The sequence below is a fragment of the Scomber japonicus genome, chromosome 6 (assembly GCF_027409825.1).
Source record: "Scomber japonicus isolate fScoJap1 chromosome 6, fScoJap1.pri, whole genome shotgun sequence".
In the NCBI taxonomy this organism is placed as follows: Eukaryota; Metazoa; Chordata; class Actinopteri; order Scombriformes; family Scombridae; genus Scomber; species Scomber japonicus.
Window position 1 is genome coordinate 30,511,687 of NC_070583.1, and position 26,494 is coordinate 30,538,180.

Genomic DNA, 26,494 nt, shown 5'->3' on the forward strand with positions numbered 1-26,494 from the left:
GGAAGGAAAGAAAGGAGGGAGGAAAGGAAAGAAGGAAGAGAGGAAAGATGAAAGGAAGGAATGTAGGAGGGAGGGAGGAAAGAAAGGAAGGAAGGAAAGGAGGGAGGAAAGAAAGGAAGGAAGGAAGGAAGGGAGGAGGGGGGAGAAAGGAAAAGAGGAAGGGAGCAAAGAAGGAAGGGGAAGGAAAGAAAGAAAGAGAGAAGGAGGAAGGGAGGAAAGAAGGAACAGTCAAAACAGACGGGGTCAATTTGACCCGGGAGGACGACACAAAGGTTAATATACTTCAATAAGCTGATGACCCTTAACCCTTAAACTAAGACCATGAGCCTTATTTTCTTGCCATAAAGTCCTCTGTGATTATGAAATGAGTGGTGCTGCAAAGCAAAAACAGAAAAAATATAGATAAGCTAATGTGCCTTGGATTTGGAGTTGCTCAGGTGTGAATGTGCATGTATGTGTACAGTCTTAAACTCTTTCCTCAGGGTATAGCTGTGTTTTTACTCATCTTGCTCGGTTAAATGGTTAAATTAGAATCAATGGCTTTTATACAGCACATCATGAACAGCTGTGGCCGTCTATAAGAACATTTTGGCCCAAAGACATCAGAGTAACTGACAAAGTGAGAGTAGTACACAACACTACACATACTGTATATATATGAACTTGTTTTAACCTTCCTGTCGTCCTCCCGGGTCAAATTGACCCCGTCTGTTTTGACTATTCCTTCTTTCCTTCCTTCCATCTGTCCTTCCACCATCCCTCCTTCTCTCTTTCTTTCCTTCCATCCTCCATCCCCCTTCCTTCCTTCTGTGCTTCCTTCCTACCTCCTTTCCTTCCTTCCTCCCTTCCTTCCTCTTTTCCTTCCTTCCTCCCTTATTCTTTCCTTCCCTCCTTCCTTCCTTCTCTCTTTCTTTCCTTCTTTCCATCCTTATTGCCTTCCTCTAAAAAAGTGCCTACACTTTTTATTGGAGACATTCACATGAACATCATTGAATAAAAGTATCAGTCAAGCATTGCATTGGGCTCACAACAAAAGGCCAGAATAGCTTTAGCGTTAGCTTTAGCTGGATTAGCTTGAAGTTTTGAGGCCAGACAAATAAAGTGGTATGCAAAAATGATAGAAGCCAAAAATGGACTTATTATTCATTATGGATGAATGAAAATATGTGACTGGATTGTGCAAACTGATGACACAGGTGTGAAAGGAAGATTGATGGTGTTGTGCACTGTTCCCTAAAACATGATACATGACTGCCTCCCTCTGGTCTGGAAGCAAAAATGAAGCATGGAGGAGGAGAACCTTCCTGTCTGTTTCTGAGGATCATTTTAGTTTCTTTTGGGTTTATCTTTGAAAAAACCTATGATTCTCCCCTATAGATCATATTCATGCATATTCATTGGAAACTATCTTCTTTTTTTTTAATTCATTTACTCCCTTGTGATGCATCTGTATCAATCTAAGCCAAAAAAAAAACAGTCATACAAATTGCTTTAGTCCAGGGGCGTCCAAACTATTCCACAAAGGTTCATGTGGCTGCAGGTTTTCATTCCAACCAAGCAGGAGCACACCAGACTTGATTCATTTAATCAGCTGATCTCAGTCTTCAGACAGCTGATTGGTCAAATGGTGTGCTCTTGATTGGTTGGAACTAAAACCTGCAGCCACATGGCCCTTTGTGGAATAGTTTGGACATGCCTGCTTTAGTCCATTCAGGTCAAAGATGCTGCAGGTTAGACTTCTCAGTAGCACTCATGTTCATATCACACATACTGTAGACACATGCATGCACACAAACACGTGATATTTGCACACACACACACACACACACACACACACACACACACATACACACACAGGTGCCTGAGGCTTCTTTTCATTCCTTCCCTCATGCTGATTGAACATTGTGTTGCACCTTTGTAAGTTTAATGATGTGTAATGTGCTGTAAAGTGTTACATAGGACTAAAACAGACACATATTTGTCTGATGCATGCACACGTTGCTTCCCGTTTTCCCCTCTTTTTTTCTGTATTACATCTGGAAAACGTGTGTGTGTGTGTAAATCAAAGGGTGTTTTCTGATGTTTTACAGCATAGTGATTAAGGGGCCCGTTGGTTAGTTGTCTTCCAGTTATAGCAGTGTAGTAAATGTGGTGAATTCAGTCTGCATATACTGAAGGTATGAATCCAAACCCACTGGACTTTTATTATTTGGGGACATAATGTTTTTTTATATTCAAAATTGAATCAGTTCTTTTTTCTTCTCACTTTCTTCTTTCTTCTCAGTTAACTTGAAACTACCCACAGAGGTCAGTGCAACCTAAGATGAAGTGTTTTTATCATATCTTCTTTTTTTTCTTTCATCCAGTTTTCATTTTCTTTTTTTAAGAGTAGTACACATACTGTATTTTTTCGTCGTCCTCCCGGGTCAAATTGACCCTGTCTGTTTTGACTGTTCCTTTCTTCCTTCCTTCCATCTGTCCCTCTGCCATCCCTCCTTCTCTCTTTCTTTCCTTCCTTCTGTGCTTCCTTCCTACCTCCTTTCCTTCCTTTCTTCCTTCTTTCCTGTCCTTCTTTTCCTTTCTCCCTCCTTCTCTCTTTCTTTCCTTCTTTCTTCCCCCTACCTTCCTTCCTTCCTTCCTTCCTTCCTCCTTTCATCCCTTCCTTCCTTGACACAAGGACAACAGGAGGGTTAATCACAATTTAGAAACGATTACAAAAATGCTGTTTCGTGCTGCCTTCCACCTCACTGAACTGAGCTTCCAACCCGACAGCATTGAAATCTGTTCGTCTGTTCTCCTTCTGTCTAATGTAATAGGATTGTACATGCGATGGGTGGACAGCAGGACCTCCTCAGCCCCAAAACAAATCCTGTTTCAGATAGCAATATGTTGCTGAATATTTTAAATGCCTGTAAGATATCTTCTCTAAAAAAAGTGTTGGACATTTTGACAGAGTACTTTCTTTATTCTTCTGTCTGGATACAAAATGTGTGTTTAGAACAGCGTGCTAACGTGGTGACTGAAGATCAAGCCGACCATGTTGAGGAGTAGCGTCGCTGTTTCCTGTTCTCTTTTCTGTTTGATCACAGTTACAAGATGAAATAAATGGGACACTTTAAAGTACAGGACTACAGGCTGTCTGAGGATGTGTTGGAAGCACAGAGGATGTCTTTAGAAATCTGCAAGAATAAGGACACTATTCATCTCATGAAGCGACACTGAGTTTCACAGAAGAGAATAATATACAATACAGAAATCATTTTGCAGTAAACTTTATTCAAATCACAATCACAAGGACACATCCACAACAATTTTTTCATATAAAACTGGAAATATTTTCTTACATTCAAAGTACAGAATGTCCAGCATTTCCTTATCGATACTCTTCATCTTATTACTACATTCAAGAAGAATGAAATTCATTTAAAAAAAATGGCTTTAGAAAATAGACCTGCTGAAATTATACAATACAAAAATACAAATATGTTCTCAGAACATTTGACTGGACATGGTGGCTTTTTCTCTCTCTCTAGTGAACATGTAAACAGAATAAACAGAATGTAATGAAGATTTCTCCAAAACTCACTTAGTCCATCTTGAGTAAATTAACATCAAGTGTGAAAGAAACTGTTAATGCTTGATTTTCCGAAAAATGGTGAACAGGTAAACCCACAAACATTAAAACTCTCTGTGTGTCTTCCTACTTTGATACTGCACAATAAGTTTACACATTTACTGTATTGAAGGGGAACATGCTATCCAGGAGCAGATGGAAGTAATGCTGCCTGTCTTTTAGTGGAGCAGTTTTCACTCCAGCTGGAAGGTGAGTGAGTTTGGAAGAAATTCTCTTCAAATAGGATCAGACTAAGTCAACACAGGGCCTGAAGTCTCCAAAATGATCCTCCCCTCTATGTGAAAGTGCACAGAAAGTATTTTAAGGACAATTCAAGGAGAGTTTTTGAAGCGGATGGGGGTTGAGAAATGAGAATGTAAAACAGGAAAACAAGAAAAAAAACTATTGGAGCAAATTCATAACCTTCTCTTCGTCTCCTCATCCTCCATTTTCCTTTTTTTCCCCCTTACTTCACCCCTCTGCACTAACCACATATCACCCCTACATCTTCCCCATGTGAGCAGTTGTGCTTCCCAACCCTGGATCTCTTGCACCACAGCAGCGACCTCTCCCCTCCCTCGCACTCAACGTCATCCAAAAAGATCCTGACGTTGCTGTCCGCCTCCCCCAGCGCCGCCCTCTTCATCACCGCCACGGCCGTCGTGAAGCCGAGCTGTCGACACACCACCGTACCCGCCTTGCTGGTGAAAAGGTCGTCGCATACAGTCCCCCACTCCCCACGTATAAAGATCTCAACTCTACCACGATCTGGTAAACCGTCAGCGCTTACCAGTCGCACTGAGCCAATGCGATACCTTCTCTTGTAACCATGGTTTCTGCCTCTTCCTCTGGGTCTTTTATACACTTGGTTCCCTTCCTCATTGTTGTCCAGCTTCTGGCCAAGCCATGTCTCTCCTTGTTTTTTAGGCAACGTGGTGTTTATTGTGGGTCTCTGGGATCTATAAGGTGATCCTGTGGACCTCTGACTTTGAGTCCAATATGGCGTCCTTGGTGTGGTCAGTGGGCCAAGACGCTCTGGATCACATGCAGTGGGTCTTTTCAATGGTACGGATGGAGTTGTAGGAGGCTGTGATGAGGTTAAAGGTTGGGTGGTGGTACTAGGAAGGGTTCTCCAATGTCTCCTTGGTGAAGGTGTGGTGAGGATGGGGGTTTGAGCAATCCTAGAGGAGGCTGCAGTCATGACGGTTGAGCGATAACCTGAGGGAGAGACAGAATCACCCTCTTTATATAAATATATGTAGCTTTAAAAAAGTCTGATCATTGTTAGCACTGTGTATGTTTTATTTTATAAAGCCGCTCAATGCAGTGTTTAAATTGAAGGCAAGTAAAAGCAAATATATCAACACAGACACACAAAGACCAATGTCCAAACTGAGGCGGATGCAGAATCATTTATTCAAAATAAATAATGCCAAATAAACCTGATTTTAAATTAAATTAGTGCAAATACCCCGACACATAAATAAGCACCATTCATCCTGCATGCTTTAGACTCTTGTACCAGCCAAAGAATATAGCACATGATCAGGATTCAAAGTCTGGAAATGATTGCCACGGTAACTAATTCCTCCTCTACCTGAGATTGACACAAGTTAGCAAATGGCTAATCTGACCTTTGCTATCAATCAATAATCATAAAAAATAATCAGCAATACAAATGTAATTTATACAAGACTACTAACAACTTGACTGCAGTTCTGTCAACAATTATGAAGCAATGATTACTTGTTTAAGCTGTGTTGCAGTGCTTGGTTTTTTGTATGTGTTCGTTGTGTGTATCCGTTTCTTTTCTGGTGCAGAGATGTTGTAATATAGTGCAAAGACTGATGAGAAGCATACAATAAAATAGACATAAAATGAGACATCAAAGAAATGCTTGCTTGGATGCATGTTGATATGGAGTAAGTGGTATATAATATATAATATATAATATAACAGCCTATTTAAAATTAGTGCAACAAATTTTGATAGGCTATTTGAAAATGATTGATGATTTCAGACATTTTAAATGATTTAAAAAAACAGTTTAAAAAAAAGCTTTTCATTATTTACACTGCCACAAAGAAACTTGCCAACTAGCTTTAGCATGTAAGTATGCTACTGTTTCTGTTTTCATTCGTTCATTTCGTGAAAAAAAAGAGCATGTCTAAAATATCTGAGATTAACCCTCCTGTTGTCCTCAGGTCAAGGAAGGACAGGAGGAAGGAAGGAAGGAAGGACGGAAGGAAGGACGAAAAGAGGAAGGAATTTAGGAGGAAGGAGGAAAAGAGGAAGGAAGTAAGGAGAGAGAAGGAAGGAAGGAAGGAAGGAAAGGAGTAAGGAGGGCGGGAGGGAAGGAAGGAAGGAAAGGAGTAAGGACGAAAAGAGGAAGGTATTTAGGAGAGAAGGAAGGAAGGAAGGATGGAAGGAGGAGGGAGCAAAGAAAGAGGGGAGGAGGGGAAGAAGGAAGGAAAAATTAAAGTAAGAGGTAAGAAGGAAGGAAAAAAGGAATTCGTCAAAAAAGATGGGGTCAATTTGACCCGGGAGGACGACAGGAGGATTAAAAGAGTTTTTGTATTTCTACTATTCAGATTATTCTCTTTTTACCAAAAGCTTTTATGGAGCTTTAAATCCGCAACGCTATCGTAGCCAGTTTTAACCCTGCATTACATCAAAATCAATAAAAAATTAAATGGGAAAAAAATCTCCTCGTCCACACACAGTATTTAAAGTAACTTAAACTTAGCTGCCAAACTACTTAATGAATTAATATTATATATGGTTTATTTGATATGTTTACTTATAGTTTAAGTAATGAGGCTTTCTCCAACTAACTAATGAGTGATTTAATCATAAAGGTAATTTATAGTAATCATCACAGGAAAGTAAACTGTAAAAAAAAATAAGCCTCAAGAGTTTAAAAATGTTAATTAAGCTATTACCATATTAAAATATAGAGCAGCAAATGTAGAGCGCAGAAGAAGAAGAAGAGGGGACCTGGTCTGACCCTGTTGCCCTGTCCTCGTGTGAAGGGTTTAATGTTAGTCCTAACAGTTGGGTTAACAGTGGACCTGGTTCGGTAATCAGGTCCACCAGTACGCCTACCAGTGGCTGTGGTTGTGGCGGGAGTTGTCGCCATGGTCGTCTGGACAGTTGTTGGTGCAGTTGTTGGTTTTATTGTTGTTCTTGCTGTTGTTGTTTTTATTGTCGGTGACGGTGTCTTTCGTGTTGTTTTTCTTGTTGTCTGTAATGTTTGTCTTGTTGTGGTTGTTGTTGCGGTTGTTGTTGCGGTTGTTGGCGGTAGCATTGTTCTTCTTGTTGTTTTTCTTGTTGGTGGGAGTGGTGTCATTCTTCTGGTTGTTGTTGTTGTTGGTTTTCTTGTGGTTGTCGTGGGAACAGGCGTGGTAGTCGGCCTCTTGTCGATTACAAACTCTGCATAAGATGAAAGGAAGTAATAAAGACATTTTTTCATGACATGCAATCTCAATATTAAAAGATTGAAATTGTCAAATTAAGGTTTTGAAAGTAGCATAAAAATGAAATAGCAAGTACAGTTTCCTAAAATGCTTTTTTATGTTCTTTAGAGTGTCTTCTATGACATTATATTAGTTATACTCAAGAATAAAGTCATTAATTAATATTTTATGTATATATACACACACACACACATATAATATTTAACTACATATTGGAGATGAATAAGTATAATAAAAAAGACTGCTAAATATCTACAAGGGTAAAAATGGAGTGCATTATCATTTCAACACAGAGAGATGAAATAACCATATTTTTGTTAACATTCATGAGCTAAAGTCTCGATGAAGCTTTGATAAAGGGCCCGTTGCTGTACAGTCTTTTCATAAAAAATACCTTTTGGCTTGTTGATAATATTAATAAATAGTTTTACAAAAAAAATGCAATGAAATAAAAATCAGAGCTGGGAAAACACACTGAAAAAAGTAGGAACATAGAATGATGGAAAGTGGACGAATGCTAACTAGGAAGTGGAGGAAGAAAAAAAGAAACATGATTTTAAGGATTTCTCTTACCCTCTTTGGGATGGAAGTGAATCAGCTTCCCTTTTATCTTGACTGGCGAAGGCTTGATGTTGCATTTTCCTGGTGGAGCTCGCCTGTGTGGTCAGGAGAGAAAACTTTATCACACACATATAACCTGTTAATTGATTTTCTCAGTTCTTGATTTTAGCATATGGAGGTCAAAACTCAACCTACACTTTATTGTTAGACCAGTATAATTTAGTTTGTGGCCTTTATCAAGTCATCATGAAACCTTACAAACTACATTTAAATAGGGTCGGCATGAAGCAGAAAATAATCAAAAAGGTAAAAACAATAAAAGGCAACCAGTCATGTGCACCCAGACAAATACAACTATGAAAATAGGTTGGGTATATGCTCATACGTCCAATAAAGGACATGGGTAACATTAAATTTAGTACATTAACTGGAGAAGTGCAACTAAAGGGTGCTACTTGAGTTTATAGATAAATGTATTTTATGTGGCATACTTTAAAAACTCTTTAATTGAACAAAAGAAAGAGATACTTCATAAAACAATACATCATAAAATCATAAAAGCCTTTACAAAACCACATGAGAATATAATAATATTTAAAAACCACTATAAAAGTCTTTATTCATGCCCCCTGGAAATAAACTTTGGCCTTTTTTTTTTTTTTTAGCTTTCTTTGGCTTTTGGCCTCAAAAATCCCACATCAGCCAGGCTTAACCATGTATTTGATTTAAAAAAAAACAAAATAACAAAAGTAATACATAGTTATGTTTGCAGTGATTTGAACGAGTAGCCTCTGTGCTGTGCTATTATAACATAATCAGGATACTTCATGTAGATTTGGTTAGAACATGTTGTCCCACATAAAGAAATCCTGGAGAAGGTTTAAATATCTAAATGTAGTTTAGTCAAGTTGAGCGACATCTCCAAGGGCCCATTTATGCTCAATGGACGTACGAAAATGTATAAGTCCGTTTCAAACGATGTTACGTCACTGCTCAGATACTTCCATGCATCCTTTACGTTGGCATGGATGTTAACCAATACATCCACCAGGGGGCAGCGCAGAGTCAAACGTTAATGACAACAACAAACTCAAAACCAAACATAGCGACTGTGGAGGAGATATTGATAATGTTCCTCTTGCATAAAAGACAAAAATGACTGTTTAACCTTCCTGTCGTCCTCCCGGGTCAAATTGACCCCGTCTGTTTTGACTGTTCCTTCTTTCTTTCCTTCCTCCATTCCTTATTTCCTCTGTCTTTCTTTCCTTCCTCCCTTCCTCTTTTCCTTCCTCCCTCCTACCTTCCTTCCTTCTTTCCTTTCTTCCTTCCTTCTCCCTCATTTCCTTCCTTCTTCCTCCCTTCATTCCTCCTTTCCTTCTGTCTTCCTTCCTTCCTTCCTTCTTCCTCCTTTCCTTCCTTCTTCCTTCCTCCTCCCTTCCTCCCTTGACTTGAGGACAACAGGAGGGTTAAAGTTTCTAACCAACTCGCACAACCTTTCCTCAAAAAGTTCCTCCATTGTTATTTCTTCTTCGTGTCTCACTAGAGCTACGTATCGAGTAGTGACAGCAACACTGCCCCCCCCCCATGGTTTCCGGTGGTACTGCTCCGTTTGGTCCGTATCCATAAGCTTTATGGAAACGTGCAGAAATACGGACGAAATGAACGCAGAGCACGGACAGAAGGCTCTGTCCGTATCCGTATTTAACGTTGAGCATAAATGGGCCTTAACAATAGCCGATGTTCCCATCACTCTAACAAAAATGACTTTTCCTTTGTGATGAAGTTCTAACACTCATAGCTGCCCTCTTTAAAGTGCTAACTAAACTTCTGCAGCATGCATCTCTGCAGGTGTGATGAAAGGTTTGTTACAGTGATTACCTGGAGGGGTCCACTATCTTATAGACCACTCCTGCTCTGGCTGTTGCACTTGGGGCACCCGTGGCTAAGAAATACAGTTCGCCTGTAGGAGAAGTAGGGCAGGAGAGAGAGAGGGGGAGGCAGTCAGAGAGAAAACAGGAGTAAGAGATAAAAAAAAAACAAAGAGTCATTGACAAGACACAGAGAATAAATGTGTCATGAAAGACAGCAGGGGAGAAGGAATAAAGGAAAGAAAACAGAGGAAGGGAAATATTTACAGAGGGAATGGAAATAGAGGAAGGATAAAAATAAAAAGGAAGAAAGGGGAAAAAAACAGAAGTTAATGAATGTAAATGGGGTGAGAAATATTGTGGACTTTGCCTGAACTTCTTAACTTTAATCTCCTCCAGTGAACTTTCAGAGGAAGGGAAGAGATTATCCAACAGCAGCTGCATGATGTGTGCAATACTCCCACTTGTAAATCAACGTCATATTCACTTGAATTCAAACCAGGTTAAAAGTTAAACTTAACCCTCGAGTGGGACGTCCTAACTCCTCCAAAAAAGGAGGTAGTTAAGCAAATCTGACATGTTCACATAAATGAATGAAATCTATTTACCAACACAACTAATTTAATATAACAGTATCAGTTATTTAATCATCACTGTCACTGTGGTTTCTATGGAGATGATTTTTATTGTTTTGTCAGCATCCACACAGGCGGCTCACTGAAGCACCATCAACTTTACTGTTTCATCATATGGTGATGATGGTTGGTGAAATACTGAATGTGCTATTTTCCAGAGTCAAGCATCACTAAACTTCACATAATCATCATTTAACTTTGAATTAGTTTTCCAATACTATTTGCAACAGCTGTGCAGGTGGCAATAAATAAGAAATACACACACACACACACACACACACACACACACACCCTCATTACCTGACTCATCCTCAGCAAAAGGAAGGAAGGAAAGGAGGAAGGAAGGAAGGTAAGAGGGAGAAAGGAAAAGAAGAAGGGAGGAAAGAAGGACAGGGGAAAGAAGGAAGGGAGGAAGGAAATGAAGGAAGGATGAAGGAAGGAAGAAAGGGAGGGAGGGAGGGAGAAAGGAAAAGAAGAAGGTAGGAAGGAAGGAAAGAAGGACAGAGGAAGGAAGGTAGAGGGAGGAAAGAAAGACAGAAGGAGGGAGGGAGGGAGGTAGGGAGGAAGGGAAGGAAGGGAAGGAAAGAAGGAGGGAGGGAGGGAGGAAGGAAGGAAGGGAGGAAAGGAGAAACAGTCAAAACAGACAGGGTCAATTTGACCCGGGAGGACGACACAAAGGTTAAATTAGTTTTCCAACATTACAATGATTTGCAACAGCTGTGCAGGTTCCCCCCTAAAGAAACATGTGGCAATAAATGAGACACACACACACACACACACACACACACACACACACACACACACACACACACACACACACACACACACACTCATTACCTGACTCGTCCTCAGCAAAAGAAATGATGTATTTATAGTAACTGTTGATGAGTTTGGGGAATCTGCAGGTCTGGTCTCGTCCCATACAGATCTCATTGTAGTGCCATTCACCTGTGGTGTGATTCTCCTTCAAGGACATCAGACGCCTGAATAAAAAACACAAATAGTCACACATAATCCCTACAAACACATCCACGTGTTTTCAGTGGGAATGTGAATATATATGCTCAATATACAGTAAGTGGTGCTCGTTGTATTGAATGATACTGAAAGTGCGTTTGTTTTTGTTTTTTCCTTTCTCACTCCCTCCTTCTTTCTGTCCATCATTCCATCTTTCCTCCCTTCCTCTTGTCCTTTCTCCCTCCCTTCCATCCTTCCCTCCTTCCTTCCTTCCTTCCTCCATCCTTCCTTCTTCCCTCCCTCCTTCCTTCCTTCCTTCCTTATTTCCTCCTTCCTTCCTTCTTCCCTCCCTCCTTCCTTCCTTCCCTTCTTCCTTCTTCCTCCCTTCATTCATTAATTTGAGGACAACAGGAGGGTTAAAAATCTCTGCTCCCTCATTCCCATCTCTTCCTCCCCATCCAACCTCCTGACTGAAGTTAAAATCCATTCTGGCGTATTAATGATACTGAAAGTGCTTTTTTTTATTTTATTTTTTTTTTAGAAATTCTTCAAATATTTGATTTTTAGAATAAAGTAGAAACACACACCCACTCATGAAATCTCCAAAGATGTAGAGCCCGTTGAGGTTTGGCATCTGGCAGCCTCTATAGATGTATCCTCCTGTCACTGACTTACCCAGCTTGTGAGGGTAGGCGAAGATAGGCAATATATCATCTACAAAGGCACAAAAACCAAACAACAACACATTACATATATTTATACTTGTCTACAGAAACCTACATAGCACACTGGGTAAGAAATACAGCATGCATCATATCTAGATGTAGATGGATCACCATATATAATAAAACTCTGTGACTGATATCAGCCGAGAGAGTCGACTCACCGAGAGATGAGTTCTGACAGAGTCTGCGATCGTAGCAGCTGAAGCCTTCTTTTGCTCTCCATCCATAGTTGCCTCCTTTAAAACACGTATTGACAAAGTTAGTGGATTTTTTTTTTTTTTAGGCCAAAGCTTCAGTATTGTGCCATTCCTTATAATAAAAAAAAGAGCTGTGTCATGATGTTGGCCGTTTGGACTCACAGGAGAAAAGAAGCATGGGTTAAGCTCCACAAGCAATAATTTGATGTTTATTTTAATGTTTGCCCTTTCTGAAACTGTACATAACTAAACCCCATTCACTTTAATTGTTAGAAAGAAAACTGAGATTTAACCCTGATGTCTTAGTATCTGTGTTATTTTGAGAGAACAGTGGTACATGGCTAAAGGAACGAGTAGATAATCACAGTCATTTTGTTTAAGAATGAACTATTTCTTTTTGGGAGATGTGGAAAAAAAATCTTGAACACTGTCTTTAAAAAGGTATTTGTGCTAAAAGGTAAAAAGCTTATAAAGCAAAACTTAAAGCGATGGTTCAGCGTAATTTCGACCTAGCGTCATATGCACCATGAGGTCTATCTAAACACCACCTCAGCCGTTCATTTTCATTTGGTCGAAAAATAGTGGAGTTAGCCGAATAGCTTAGTACAGGCGCTAACAGGACCACCAGTGTATCTGGTAAATTATCCCACTAATAATGCCTGGATTGTTATCAAACTTCTACAGTAGTACAAATAGGGTCTTTATTTAAATACACACTTACCTGATGGCTTTTACTCTGCTGCTACTGTTGAAGCGTCTCGCGAGATCACACGGTATTTCGGTGATTGCGCGACATTTCGACGATGTTTACAGCTTTAGCATTAGCAGCAGAGTAAAAGCCATCAGGTAAGTGTTTATTTTAATAAACTCCTGGTGTACTTACAAACTTTCCAATGCATGGATTTATGAGTAAAGACCCTATTTATACTACTGTAGAAGTTTGATAACAATCCAGGCATTATTAGTGGGGTAATTTACCAGATACACTGGTGGTCCCGTTAGCGCCTGTGCTAAGACATTCAGCTGATGGCTCTAACTCCACCGTAATTTTCCGACCAAATGAAAATAGACCGGCTGAGGTGGTGATTAGATAGACCTCATGGTGCATATGACGCTAGGTGGGAATTACGCTGAACCATCGCTCTTTAGAATAAAAAGTCAATATACCTTTAACAATGAGATCCACCTCCTCATATTTGTTCTGGCCGACATCACCACAAAACATCCTGCCTCGGCCTTGGCCTGTAGCCCCGTCGCCACGATCAATAGAGCAACGCCACATGTTACGCACTCCATAAGCATAGATCTCTGCAAGGAAACAATCACAAAGGCAAGGAAAGAATGAATGGATGGGCATACTGTGATAATTATACTACAGGGACACCTTAAAGGGTCTTACCTGGTCGGGACTCCCTCTCTCCTAGAAACGGGTTGTCTGAGGGAATGCTGTACGGAGCGCCATCGTCATTGTTGTCAACGTCAACTCGCAGCGCCTTGCCAAGAAGGGTTGATCTTTAGAAAATAAAATAGAAAAAGCATGAAAATATACAACAGGGCTTCAAGATTAGTAAGCAATATTGTTTAAAAGCAGGAATATAATGGTTTTTAAATCTGCACGTCTTTTTCTGCAATACACCTTTCTTGCTTTTTCATTTCCTTTTATTTTTCCTCCCACCTTCAGCAATCAAATCTTGTATTTTAACCTCCGCGTTGTCCTCCCGGGTCAAATTGACCCTGTCTGTTTTGACTGTTCCTTCTTTCCTCCCTCCCTTCCTTCCTTCCTTCCTCTGTGCTTCCTTATTTCCTTCCTCTTTTCCTTTCTCGCTCCCTCCCTCCTTCCTTCTTTATATCCATCTTTCCTTCCTTCCTCCCTTCCTCTTTTCCTCTTGTCCTTTCTCCCTCCCTTCCTTCCTTTCTTCTCTCCGTCCTTCCTTCCTTATTTCCTCCATCCTTCCGTGTTTCCTCCTTCCTTCCCTTCTTCCTTCCTTCATTCATTAACTTGAGGACAACAGGAGGGTTAAAAAATCTCTGCTCCCTCATTCCTATCTCTTCCTCCCCATCCAACCACCTGACTGAAGTTAAAATCCATTCTGGCATCATGTTCTTTTTTTTTGGTGCTTTTTTTCTTCTTTTCTTTTCAGGACACCTCTGAAAGAACAGCTGGTCTCAGTCTGCCCTTTGTAGTTTAAATGCACCGGAGACATTACTTTTCCTTATTCCCCCTTGTTTTTCCCTCTCTTTCCAATCCCTCTCTCTCTCTCTCTCTCTCCCTCTCTCTCTCTCTCTCTCTCTCTCTTGTCCACATACCAGTGTGTGGCGGCCCGCAATGTGTAATGTAAATATTAGACTTGGCAGGGTGTATCCTTCCTCATTCCCAGAACGGCTAATACTGCATGTCAACAAAACTCCTTTAGGAAAAGCTAAACAGCTAAACTATGGCTGTCAGGGTACGAGCTCAGGTAAACCACGCTTTTATAAAATATCTGTCATTAACTTGTTGCTGACTGGACTTTAAAATCCTAATAGATAAGAACATTATCATTTATTTGCCATGAGGTTGCAATATGAATGAAATATTTTCAAAGTGATGTCATAGTCACATGTCACAAGTATTCGTCATCCCCACAGTTGATGATGTAACCTTTCTGTTCGATGTTGTTGGAGTATCGTGCAAAGTGATGCGTCATATTTACACTTCCTACCTTTTTCTCCTTTGGCAGTAATTAACCTTTAAGACACTGAGGGGGTTGATCAGAATGAAAAATGACAGTTTATAGCTGAATGATTGTTGTGTGTAATGAAGTGGAAACCTTCAGTATAAATGGAAACACATAACAGCATCCATTCACTGTGTTAATGTGCAGCAGCAGCAGCAGCAGCACATTGTGCTTTTAAGTAAGTACACACGAAAATAAACACACAGAGCCTTAAGAAACCGCTCTGCTCAATTATAGTGTCACTTATAACGTAACACTCATGGTTTGAGCAGTGAGTAATAAAGTTTACCAACACAGGAAAGGTCAGATAATTCCCTGCAGTCACTTTAATAAAAGCTCCTTTTACAAGCTGCACTGCTCTTGGCATAAACACACCGTGCCTCTCCTTGACTGTTGCCTGACACTTATTCCTAATGTAGTCAAGACTTTATTTTTCATTCTCAAATTAATAAGGGTGGGAACAGTCCAAGTTTTTATTTCCAGAAGTGAGAAGTGTTAGTCTACAAAAGGAAACCCTCTCTCTCGCAGTAAATACTCTTAATAATAAAAAATGCATTGAAAATAAAACAGCAAACCCTGCTTCTTCTATACAGAGCTTGACAGGTACCAAGGATAAATGTTTATAATAATTAGTGCACACAAATGACTAGTTTGTACCGTGCAAGGTTATAATTTGGAAAAAAACGATGAGGTTTTCAGCCCAGGGATATCCTGAGTTTATATGAATCTTCGTAAGGGGAAGATAATTATTTAAAACACTATCATGCTTCATCATGACTCAACACAATTCTGAAGTTTCTCCTCTCCCTATAATTTTGATCCTTTTCATTAGACGAGACTTTACTGGAACAGAAACTCGTTCTTGGCAGAACTTTTTGTTTTTTGCCCATTTTAATTAGACTTTAGCGTTTTGTTAATATACGTTTATGTAGCCAAAATCTCAACATCAAGTAGGTTGTTAAAGGTTTGAATGCTGCCAACCTTCTTTTTCAATAGAGCAATGAAAAAGATGTGTTTATCTCCTTCAGGTATATCATATTTAATTATATACAAGGCTGAGATGTAGAAAGAGGTATCATTTTTAAACAATTATAAAGGAAATCTTTTCTGCTCTATGATATTATGTCTTAAGAAACACTGAGGTAAACATATTTTTTATAATTGTCCAATTATACTCACTTGTTCTGTGAGTTGCCAAACTTCCCGAATGGGTCTCCGGCTCGGCCCCCGTCGCCTATAAAGATGTAGAGATAGCCGTCATGGCCAAACAGAAGCTGACCTCCATTGTGATTGGACGCCGGCTCCACCACCTCTAGGATGGTTCTAAAGCAAAATAAGAGGAGGATGAATCAGACACATGTTAAACACACAAGATACAGAACATGCAAACATGCTTGAACAAAGGAAGAACAAGTATTCAGAACTTTAACTGATCAAATCCAAAACAGCCAAAGTTATGAGTATTATCAGATCCTGGCTTTTGTGTTTTTCCCTCTGACCCTCTCCCCTCACCTTTCAGAGGAGTGGTCTAACTGGTTATCATCATGTACTGACAATGTGAACTCGCTGATTCGTATCCTCTCCTCCTTCTTGACAGACACAGAGTAGTACACATAGGCTTTTCTGACTGTGGTAAACCTACGTACAAAAGAGGAGCAACATGTAAATATCCAAGTCATACTTCACACATAGGTACAATGATCTTTACCACTGAGAACCAAGGAATCATACTAAATGGATAATTGGTACTTCAATGTAAGTATGAACCTTGGGTGGAGGGCTATGCAGAGGAAACCCCTTTCATCTCCAGCCCACGGCGATGTGAGGACAGCTTGTGTGAGGTTGAGGAAAGGTCGGTCAATCCTGGAGCCATTAGCCAAATACACCCACACATAGCCCAGCTGCTCGGCAACAAAGAAGCGGTGACTTCCGTCGTCTGCGTGGATCATCGCCACAGGGTTACGGAGCCCGTTGGCAACTTCCTGTAAGCATAACTCCAGACAGCCTTTAGGATCCTCACGAACTGCGCCCAAGTTAGCGTTTAGATCTGTGGATGAAGAAGAAGAAGAATTTCATAAATCCTAATTAGACTTTCTTGTCAGTAAAAGTTCAGGTAATTGTCAATCTGTGTTTAGGTATATGATTAAATTATTGGTTGTTTGTGCAAGTTGAAGCACTTCTGTCAGTTTTATATCCTGGCTCATCTCACTATGCCTCTAGCCACAGATCAGACGTGAATGAATGTTAATTATCGGGTTGCTGAACATATACAACAACACATCTTACCTGTATTTGACAGTACATTAGGATAGCAGTACTGTTTGTCCTTCAGCTCCAGATAGTTACAGAATTTTCTTTGATCGTCCTCTATTGTGGCAGTCAGGTTTGCAAACTGGTGCGGGCTCCCTAGGTCCTCCAGGAGAAGGCTGAGAGTGTATCGGCACTGCAGCCAGTAGTCAGCGCAGTAATCACCGCACAGACCGGGCAGCATCCGCATGGGTGTGTTTGCATCTTCTGCATCGTACAGGTGGGCAGCATATGGAGAACACTCCTGCACAGGAAGAGAAACGTTGATTCAGCAACTAAAATGTCCATGTATAACAGCCATATGAAGTTTGATTTTACACAGGATTAATTAATACTGGGAACAAATCCGCCAAATTAAACTCCAAAATAAGCCATTTGTCCATCTCCCCAATATATAAAGCACTGTCTGATCGGCAGGGCAATATAATTTCTCTGTGCCATCAAAAACCATTACAACTCTCCATTTTCAAAAATAAAATGCTTTTATGATGTAATAACACTTCACTTACAGTGTCGTTAGGCTAGGAACAAAAACAACTTAGTGAGGTTTTAGGGAAAGATCATGGTTCAACTTAAAATGACTACTTTGGGAACGATCGTGGTCATGGTTAAAAGATAGCAACGCTGGCTGACATGGGAAACTGGAAATGAACAGATGCCATGCTAGAACCTCTGGTGTCTGCACAACTCACAAAAAATGTGGGAAAAAAAGAGCTTTCTCTAGAGCCGTTGTTTGGTTTGTTTGTTCTGGGCTACTGTAGAAACATGGCGGTCTTTGTGGAAGAGGACCCACTGTCTATGTAGATATAAAGCGCTCATTCTAAGCTAACGAAAAATAGCGATTCTTATTTTCAGGTGATCTTACACTGATTAAAACACTCATGAATATCCGGTAGATGCCACTAAATGCTCCACGCTGCACCTTTAAGGACATGTATGGATTACACAAATAGAGGATGTGTGTGTGTGTTTATTCCACCGCAGATCCTGACCACCTCACTATGACTGGTCAGGCCCGGGTTATATACAGCCCTGTGTGTGCCAGAGTGCAGCCTGGTATAAATGGATCATAGGAAGGTCCAGTCAGTTATTAAGTCACAACCACACCGTCCACACCCAAAATGGTGAGCAGCAGGCAGAGGGAAGAACGACATCCAAAACCAGCATGTGGTCGACTGGTGCTTTTTTCACTCAGTGCCAGATCAGCCTAACCAATCATCACCGTGGAAACGGAGCCCAAAGCACAAACTGCACTATCACTTATTTTTTGATGACTTAGATATTTAGCCGATTGGAGGCTTGTGATTGTGTGAGTCATGTTTACCATGTGCCTTACAGTACTGATAAGAAATAACAACAGTAATAGTAAAAGTAAATGCCAGATATTATCATATTGCAGTTTGTAGACTAAATTTAACATGCTAGCTTTTATTTTTAGAGGATAATTTGTTGAAATTAGCATACTATTTTAAAAAATAATAATAATTGAGGTGAAAAAGTTAAACTAATTTAGTACACATCAAAATAACTCAGTCGACGTAGCAGTTGCAGTTCTTAAAAACCAAATGGTGTTTTTGTCCCTAGTTGCCCCAGGACAGGGCAGGACAGATAAAAGCATATACAGTAATAGGATGCTTTCTGTTGTAGTGTCACAGTCACTGTCTTACACTTAACCCTCCTGTTGTCCTCAGGTCAAGGAAGGACAGGAGGAAGGAGGAAAAGAGGAAGGAAGCAAGGAGAGAAAGACGGAAGGAAAGGAGGAAGGAAGGAAGGATGGAAGGAAGGAAAAGAGGAAAGGAGTAAGGATGAAAAGAGGGAGGAATTTAGGAGAGAAGGAAGGAAGGAAGGAAGGAAGGAAGGAAGGAAGGAAGGAAGGAAGGAAGGAAGGAAGGAAGGAAGGAAGGAAAGGAGGAAGGATGAAAAGAGGGAGGAATTTAGGAGAGAAGGAAGGGAGGAAGGAAGGAAAGAAAGGATGAAGGAGGAAGGAAGGAAGGAAAGGAGTAGAGAGGGAGGGAGGGAGAAAGGAAGGAAGGAAGGATGGATGGATGGAAGGAGGAGGGAACAAAGAAAGAGGGGAGGAGGGGAAGAAGGAAGGAAAAATTAAAGAAGGAGGGAAAAAGGAAGGAAAGAAGGAGCAGTCAAAAGAAACGGGGTCAATTTGACCCGGGAGGACGACAGGAAGGTTAAGCTCAGTAGTTTTACAAATGTGACTCAGTGTGGCTGACTGTATGATGCAGAGTCAACACTGAGTAATATAAAATGTGTTAACCTGCAAACACAAATAAACAAACACTGGACATCAACTCTAGTTTCACACCTACGTAGGCAAAATGTGTGGGTGTAACCGTGTGTGTGTGTGTGTGCTTGTGCCTGAATCAGCTGCATATAAATAATTTGCACCTTTATTTCTTTGTGCATGTCGCGTTCAAAAAAGCTCCATTAACTATGACATAATGTTAATTATTGATACAGTACAGAAACTCAAAAGGAAGAAAGTTACGTTTGCATAAGTGTGTGTGTGTGTGTGTGTGTGTGTGTGTGTGTGTGTGTGTGTGTGTGTGTGTGTGTGTGTGTGTGTGTGTGTGTGTGTGTGTGTCTGAGCAAACAAGTTACATTATGCAAGCTATCAGGATGGAGACGACCTTTGTCCAAAACAACTACACTTTTGGGGAATCCACATCATATGAGACAAACTGACTGATGGCAAACTGTCATGTTGTTGCCACTGGTGATGTATTCCCAGTTTGCCACCAATAAGGAAATGATTTTTTCTGACGATGGGTGTGTCTAAATGCCATTTTTAAATCCCACTTACCTATTCTAGCAACTTGTTTCCATGCATTAACTGAATGTGCCAAAGTTATTTAAAGCATTTTGTTTGGGAGGAAAAAGAATATCCTTGCATGGATATAGCATATATAGGAATTTTAGGGGTGTTGATTATGCTAATGATCAAATCTCACAAACTGGCACCTACTCATGAACAGGTGACGTTTATCAGGACAAAATAATTCAAACAGTTTAGAGAGTTTGTTGAATCTAACTTGGAACATTTGAACAAACCAGAAACCAGAAAACCAGAAAAAAAGGAAATATTGTTTTAGGATAGGAATACCAAAAAATGTTCCTGCATGAAGCCCGGTGTGTAAACATGGCACAGTATTACTTTTTATTCTTTAAAGGTCTTTCCTTTTTACTTGGAAGTCCATTAAATTAATCAAATTGATTGATTATGAGTTAACTTCTTTTCATGTAACTTCAGTTTCCCATTTCATCTCAGAGGACGCCAAATGAACCCAAATCATCAAAATCATAAGTAAATCATGACGGACCAGAAAAAGTTTACCGTAACAGAGAATCTTTGTTTAAAGACATGAAAGTACATTGCTGGGCAGAGATCAGAGTCTGCCTGCATGGGAAATGGCCTTTTTTTGCTCTACAGCACAGAACAAAAGCTGTGTTCAGTCTGAGCTGCTGGAACTGTTGATGAAGTGTTTCTGGAGCAGATTGAAGCTTAATTGACTTGAATTACAGCTTTTTCCTGCACTTTGATTTATCGTTTATACTATAGGATGCTGTATTTCAAGAAGCAAAGAGTCACAATTGTGCTTGGTGAGATTTGATTACTGGGGAAAGGTACAATAAAAGTGTAAAATACAGAGTGCTTTACTTGAGTCATTGGATGACACGTCGGTCTTTCAGCTGCTCTCCTGTGTTTGACTCACTGAAACTGGAAAACGACCCATTGTGCTGAGACTTATTTTGGCTCCTGTAGGATAAAGGCATCTAACAGCTAACATCTGCTCTCTAACAAGGCAACCACTTCAAGCTGCTGTAATTTGGTGTTTACAGTGAACAGTTCAGAATAGACAGAGATTCAAACTTAACTAGGTAATAAAACATATTTTAAATTCAGTCCCTCTAGCTGTCATCTGTCGTCCTGATGCTGACTCGACCGGTCGACATGGTTACGTTTTATTGTAGCTGAGAGAGAGAGGGGCGAGTCATGGCAAACAGATGGCTAAATGGTAAACGTGTGAAACTGGACCTGGACTGGACCCCAAGAGACAGAGAGGGAGACAGAGAATGAGAGAAAGAGAGTGAGATAAAGAGGAAAAATGAAGAGGGAGGGAGTGAGGGAGGGAGGAGTGCTAGCTACAGTTAGGTCTGTATATCATAGCTGGAGTCATTTATTTGGATGCAAGGTTGTGATTGTGGTCAGAGAATGAAAGGAAGGAAAGAAGCGAAGGTTGTCATGTAATCTGTGTGTGAGATTTGCTGTAATCTGATGCATTCATGTGCTGCTGGGAAATTTGAACATCTGCAAATTTTTTTTTGCAACTGTCAAGTATGAAGAGACACGAGTACAGGGCTTAAAAGTGCTTATTAAAATTGCAGTAGAAGAAGAAACAATTAAATTTCAGTTGTGCAGTTCTGTTAAGTGTTCACAAAATGTGGTTAAAAACTCATGTGTTATTGAACATACTCTTTTAAGAGCTGATAACAACTGAAGTCATAATACACATTCAGACTTTTTGCAGATGCTGCTACAAAAATAAACTTTTCAACTCAAGGCCCTTTAGCCTACCCCCCCCCCCCCCCCCCCCCCCGGGCTGTCTCTCTGTCTTTTTTATTAAGTTTACATTGGTTTCTCTCCCTCATTCTCTCATTCTTTCCACACATTTTTCATCTCTGTCTCTGATCATATCTTTATCTCTTTCACTCCTTTGATGCACCTCTTTTTTTTTTTTGCAATCTTTTCCTATTCCCTCCTCTTTACCTCTCTCTGTCCCTCTCTCCAGCAGGAACTTGATATATCCTGTCCTTCGGCCAGAGGAGGAAATGGTTGTTTGTTTGGTCAGTTAAGCTCGAGGATGATGCCAATCTCTCCCCTCTCTCTCTCTAACACACACACACACACACACACACATACACACACACACACACACACACACACACACACACACACACACACTCACACACACACACACACACACACACACACACACACACACACACACACACACACACACACACTCTTTCTATCTATGTGTCTGTCTGTCTCTCTCTCTTCCATATCAGTGGCAGGAAGCTCCAGCAGTGCTAGAACAGAGGGCCTCAGTATGGTGGGTTTACCAAGGGTAAGTGCCCTGGCAGAGGGGTAACTTGACCACCTCCAGGACCTCTTTTAACTCAAACCATCGACTTGGGAGTTGACAACCACAAAGTGAGTCTTCTTTAGCAGCTCTAAAAAGGAGTTAGATTAAAAAAAACAGTTTATTTTACAATTTCTCTAAAGAAGTTTGTATGTTAGATTTTTAATAAACCTATTCGTACACATAAGTGTGTTTGTGTGTGTTTGTGTGTGTTTGTGTTTGTGTGTGTTTGTGTGTGTGTGTGTGTGTGTGTGTGTGTGTGTGTGTGTGTGTAACCTTCATATTCACGTTGTCCTGAGCTCAGGCTTTATCTCACTCAAGCTAGACCAACTGTTTTGAAGTCATACAATACGTGACACAGCCTGCACTGCTTGGAAAGAGCCAATGTAGAACCGTAATTATAGAAACCAACATTTTAGTCAAAGGATTATCGACTCTCTTAACAGTGTATGGAATATTTAACAGGCTTCAGTTTGTTATCTGAAAGATTAAAGTATCACTTTTTCATAAGAACAAAGAACAAGTTATTTCGGGTTGTGTAGAATTAAGATTTGATCTGAAGTATATATGGACCAGGCCAAGTTTTGCACATAGTCGGCATCTGAGTGACTAAGTCAGCACTTAATTACGTAATCATGCAAGGGTTCAAAATAGCGGAGCTGGCTTCAGCGTTCACTCTGCCAGTAAACGGAGTCCAGCATTGGGATCTGTCTGAGATTAGATAACTTTTGTTTATTTATTATTGAGTTTGAAACTAGATCTTTTATTCTCAACATTTAAGACCACAATCCCACTTTGAGGAAATTGCAGTATTTGTGAATGTACTGTACATGTGATATATGTTGTGGTGTTTCCAAAAAAAGGAGGAGTAAATGTATTCATAGATTGTGCTGCAGTCTTTTGTCTTGCAGTTGAGCTAATTCATGCCCGTTGCCTCTGAGACATGACACAGAACAATGGCTTCAAGGGAATCAGGGAGGGATGAGGCATATTTTATCCTGTCGGAATTTACTGTAAATGTTTCATGAGCCAAAGTCGAGTCTTTGCTTGACATATTCAAGTCAATAATGTAATATTCTGGCCCAAAAGGTTTCCTCTGTTTCTGGTCATATTGTTATAGTTCATGTTATTTATTCCAAACAGAGTTGACTTCATTAACATGCATCATTTGGCTTGTTAGGTTCACACAGCCCTATTACATGCTCAGCTCATCAAATACACATAAGCACTGGTTAGGACTGCAGTTTAGCTTTCCAAGCAAGCATGAGTAACTTCTGTCTAGCAGATGTCTTCCATTAAACCACATGTTTTTGCTGGTTGTTGTAGTAATTTGTTCTGGATTATGTTTTTACTCATATCAAAGCAGTTTAAAGTGGACTCAGACAAAAACAGTGGCTTCTGAAATACAAAAAGCACAAAATAACCCTCCTGTTGTCCTCTCGGGTCAAATTAACCCCATCTCTTTTGACTGTTCCTTCTTTCCTTCCTTCCTCTCTCTTTCTTTAATTTTTCCTTTGTTCTTCCCCTCCTTCCATACTTCTTTCCTCCTTTCCTTACTTGTTCCTTTCTTTCCTTCCTTCCTTCCTTCCTTGCTCCTTTCCTTACTTGCTCCTTTCCTTCCTCCCTCCCTCCTTTCCTTCCTCCTTCCTTCATTACTTCTTTCTTTCTTTCCTTCCTTCCTTCCCTCCCTCCTTTCCTTCATCCTTCCTTCCTTCCTTGCTCCTTTCCTTACTTGCTCCTTTCCTTCCTTCCTCACTTCCTTCCTTCCTCCCTTCCTTCCTTCCTCCCTCCCTCCTTTCTCCTTTCCTTCCTTCCTTCCTTCCTTGACCTGAGGACAACAGGAGGGTGGAATACATCAATGAGATAGAAACTGATAGAAATGTACACACTGTACAGTAAATGCCATGGTGCACCAAAACCAGTTTTTCTAGCTGAGTCAGCAAACATCTGCAGTCAGCCAAGTCCTTTAATAAAATGCAGCTAATAACAAAAAGCATCCCTTCAGTATTCCCACAGTTGGTAAAGTAATTCAGTGTTTCTCTTACCTGGCAAAGGATGCTGCGTATGAACTTGCCACAGGTGACAAACCCTGAATGGTCAAAGTTCTCCATGATGGTGTAAAACTTGACTGATATCTCCCCATCTTTTTCTAAATCACAGCATCCAAACTTTGAGTACTCCTTGCAGAAGACCAGTGGCGGCCGGGGCCCAAATGGAGGCTTGTAGTCCAAACACTGAGGGTGGCAGCTCCCCCGCCAGGCTTGGAGGAGCAAGAGCAGGACAGGAAGAAGGAGGTGAGGGAAGTAGGCATGCTGCAAGGTGTCATGGGGGACCAAAGTGAAGGTCTGTAGGGTCATGTTTTTGGTTAAAGCTTTTGTCTTTGCAGTTTGGCACCAGTCTTTGTATTATAGTAACTCAGTGTATGTGATATGTCAATGCAGGTGGTAATAAAGACCACACATGAGTGAGAAGAGATCAAAGCACATCACATCTCTAAAAGCTTCTGTCCAGCTCAGATTAAGTGCAAAGTTAAGTGCAATGAGATTTGGATGTCCCCATTTGATCTCTGCTCTGGTTCAGGCAATCATATGTGTGTGTATCAAACACACTGAGCCAAAATCACACCTGCCTGCAAGTTAGCCAAGGGTGCACTCAGAATTGCTCTGGTTAAATTAACAACCCACACATCACGTTTATATGACAAGCTGCTCTTGTGATGTGTGTAAATAAGTAAATTCAAACTGATCCAGGTTCAGTGAATTCCTCTGATGGTGCAGAGCAGCTGTCCAAGTGGTGTGTGGAATTTGGCACAGAGAACACCAAAGTCCCAAAATCCTGTTGATGTGGAGAGATTTAGTCCTTGTCACTCTGTTTATAAGGGTATCACCTGAAGTTCACAATATGTGTTCTTGAAGGAGGGGCTTCCAAAAATCTTCCAAGTAATGAACCTTAATGTCCATCACATGATCTTTGCTGGGGATGCTGAGCAATCCTCACAAAAGCAGCCACATTTCTAAGAAGTAATCCAGCTTCTTAGAAAGCAGCACGAACCCCCAAAGAAAGAAAGAAAGAAAAAAAAAAGCATTTGAAAATGAAAGTTGCAGGTTTAGCCCGAAGTTTCTCCCAAAATGTTTACTTCCAGCTTGGAATCCCTTGGAGCGTCTCGTAGTGTTTGCTCTGGACATGTGCTCACTTGCTGCTGCAGCGGACAGAAGCCATACATGCAGACAGCAGCAGAGAGAGAGAGAGAGGGAGAGAGAGAGAGCTTCTTTCATTCAGACACAGAGCCACGCTGCAACCTTCGCTTTAGATCCCTCCCCCCTCCTCCACCACCTCCTCCTCTTCTCTCCTCCTCTCTTCTTTTTCATTTGCTCTTTCACTCTCCTACAAAGACGCATGCATTCCTTTCCATAGCATGTGGTCTATATTGCCCTGAAGTTGCAACTTTCCACCTCTCCTCCCTTTCTCTCCCCCCTTTAGCATTCCCAGACCTCCTCTCTGTCTCTACCGTTTCCAGACAGACTCACTCACACTCTGTTTGTATGTGTATATGTGGGCGTGTGTGTGGTCAGATGAACCAGGAACGTGTGCTGGAAGTAAAGACCAATGGATTCTCCAGGCTCGATTCCAAATCTTATGTTGAAGAGTAGAGTCAACTAACATTTGCATCCTATTACACTGCTTAAGGTATTTGCGGCTGCATTATTTTCCTCTTGAAACTGCACAGAAATCAGAATATGGGTGTGTGCATGAAGTATAATTCATCTGCATTGTTTACTCTGAATAAATATATATCATTAAAGTGGTTACAATCAATTTCTATATTAACAATGGATCACATGACTACTGGGAAAGAGTTGGCTATAGTGATGAATCAACAAAGTATTATTTCCCAACGCTGCAGTTTCCCCTCATCTTTTTTTTTTTTTTTAGTCTCTTTCAGCTCATTGTTTTGGTTTTGCATCTGTCCATAACTTTAATTGTGTTGATTTTTGGTTCTTCTGGACTCTAATCATGGTCATTGTTGTTTTTGGCTGCAGGAAGGCATGGTCAGCAGAGAAGCTCTACCAGCCCAACACTTAATGGCAGACAGACAACGTTAGCAACAAAAATGTCTATTAAGGAGTAAAGTAGACAGATAAAGAGCAAAAGAGACCAAAAAAAATGTTATTATAGTTTACCATGTCAACTTAAAGCATCGTAAAAGTTGTGTTTATAGGTTGTTTCTGTTGCCCCCTAGTGGCCATTTTTTTTTTTTTTTAACAGATAATGTCAAGAGATG

General features: G+C 40.5%; 1 protein-coding gene across 1 annotated transcript; it reads right to left on the reverse strand.

The window, feature by feature from the left end:
• Window positions 1-4,097: 4,097 nt before the first annotated feature.
• Window positions 4,098-24,569, reverse strand: si:ch211-136a13.1 (HHIP-like protein 1). The gene is made up of 14 exons (XM_053320261.1): window positions 24,258-24,569; window positions 17,036-17,300; window positions 16,517-16,796; window positions 16,262-16,387; window positions 15,929-16,072; window positions 13,432-13,544; window positions 13,200-13,340; window positions 11,997-12,071; window positions 11,698-11,824; window positions 10,991-11,136; window positions 9,529-9,610; window positions 7,663-7,745; window positions 6,875-7,045; window positions 4,098-4,831 (listed from the first exon to the last, which is right to left on the reverse strand). Exons 1-14 carry the CDS (start codon window positions 24,567-24,569, stop codon window positions 4,098-4,100), a joined length of 2,799 nt encoding a protein of 932 aa, XP_053176236.1.
• Window positions 24,570-26,494: the final 1,925 nt, after the last annotated feature.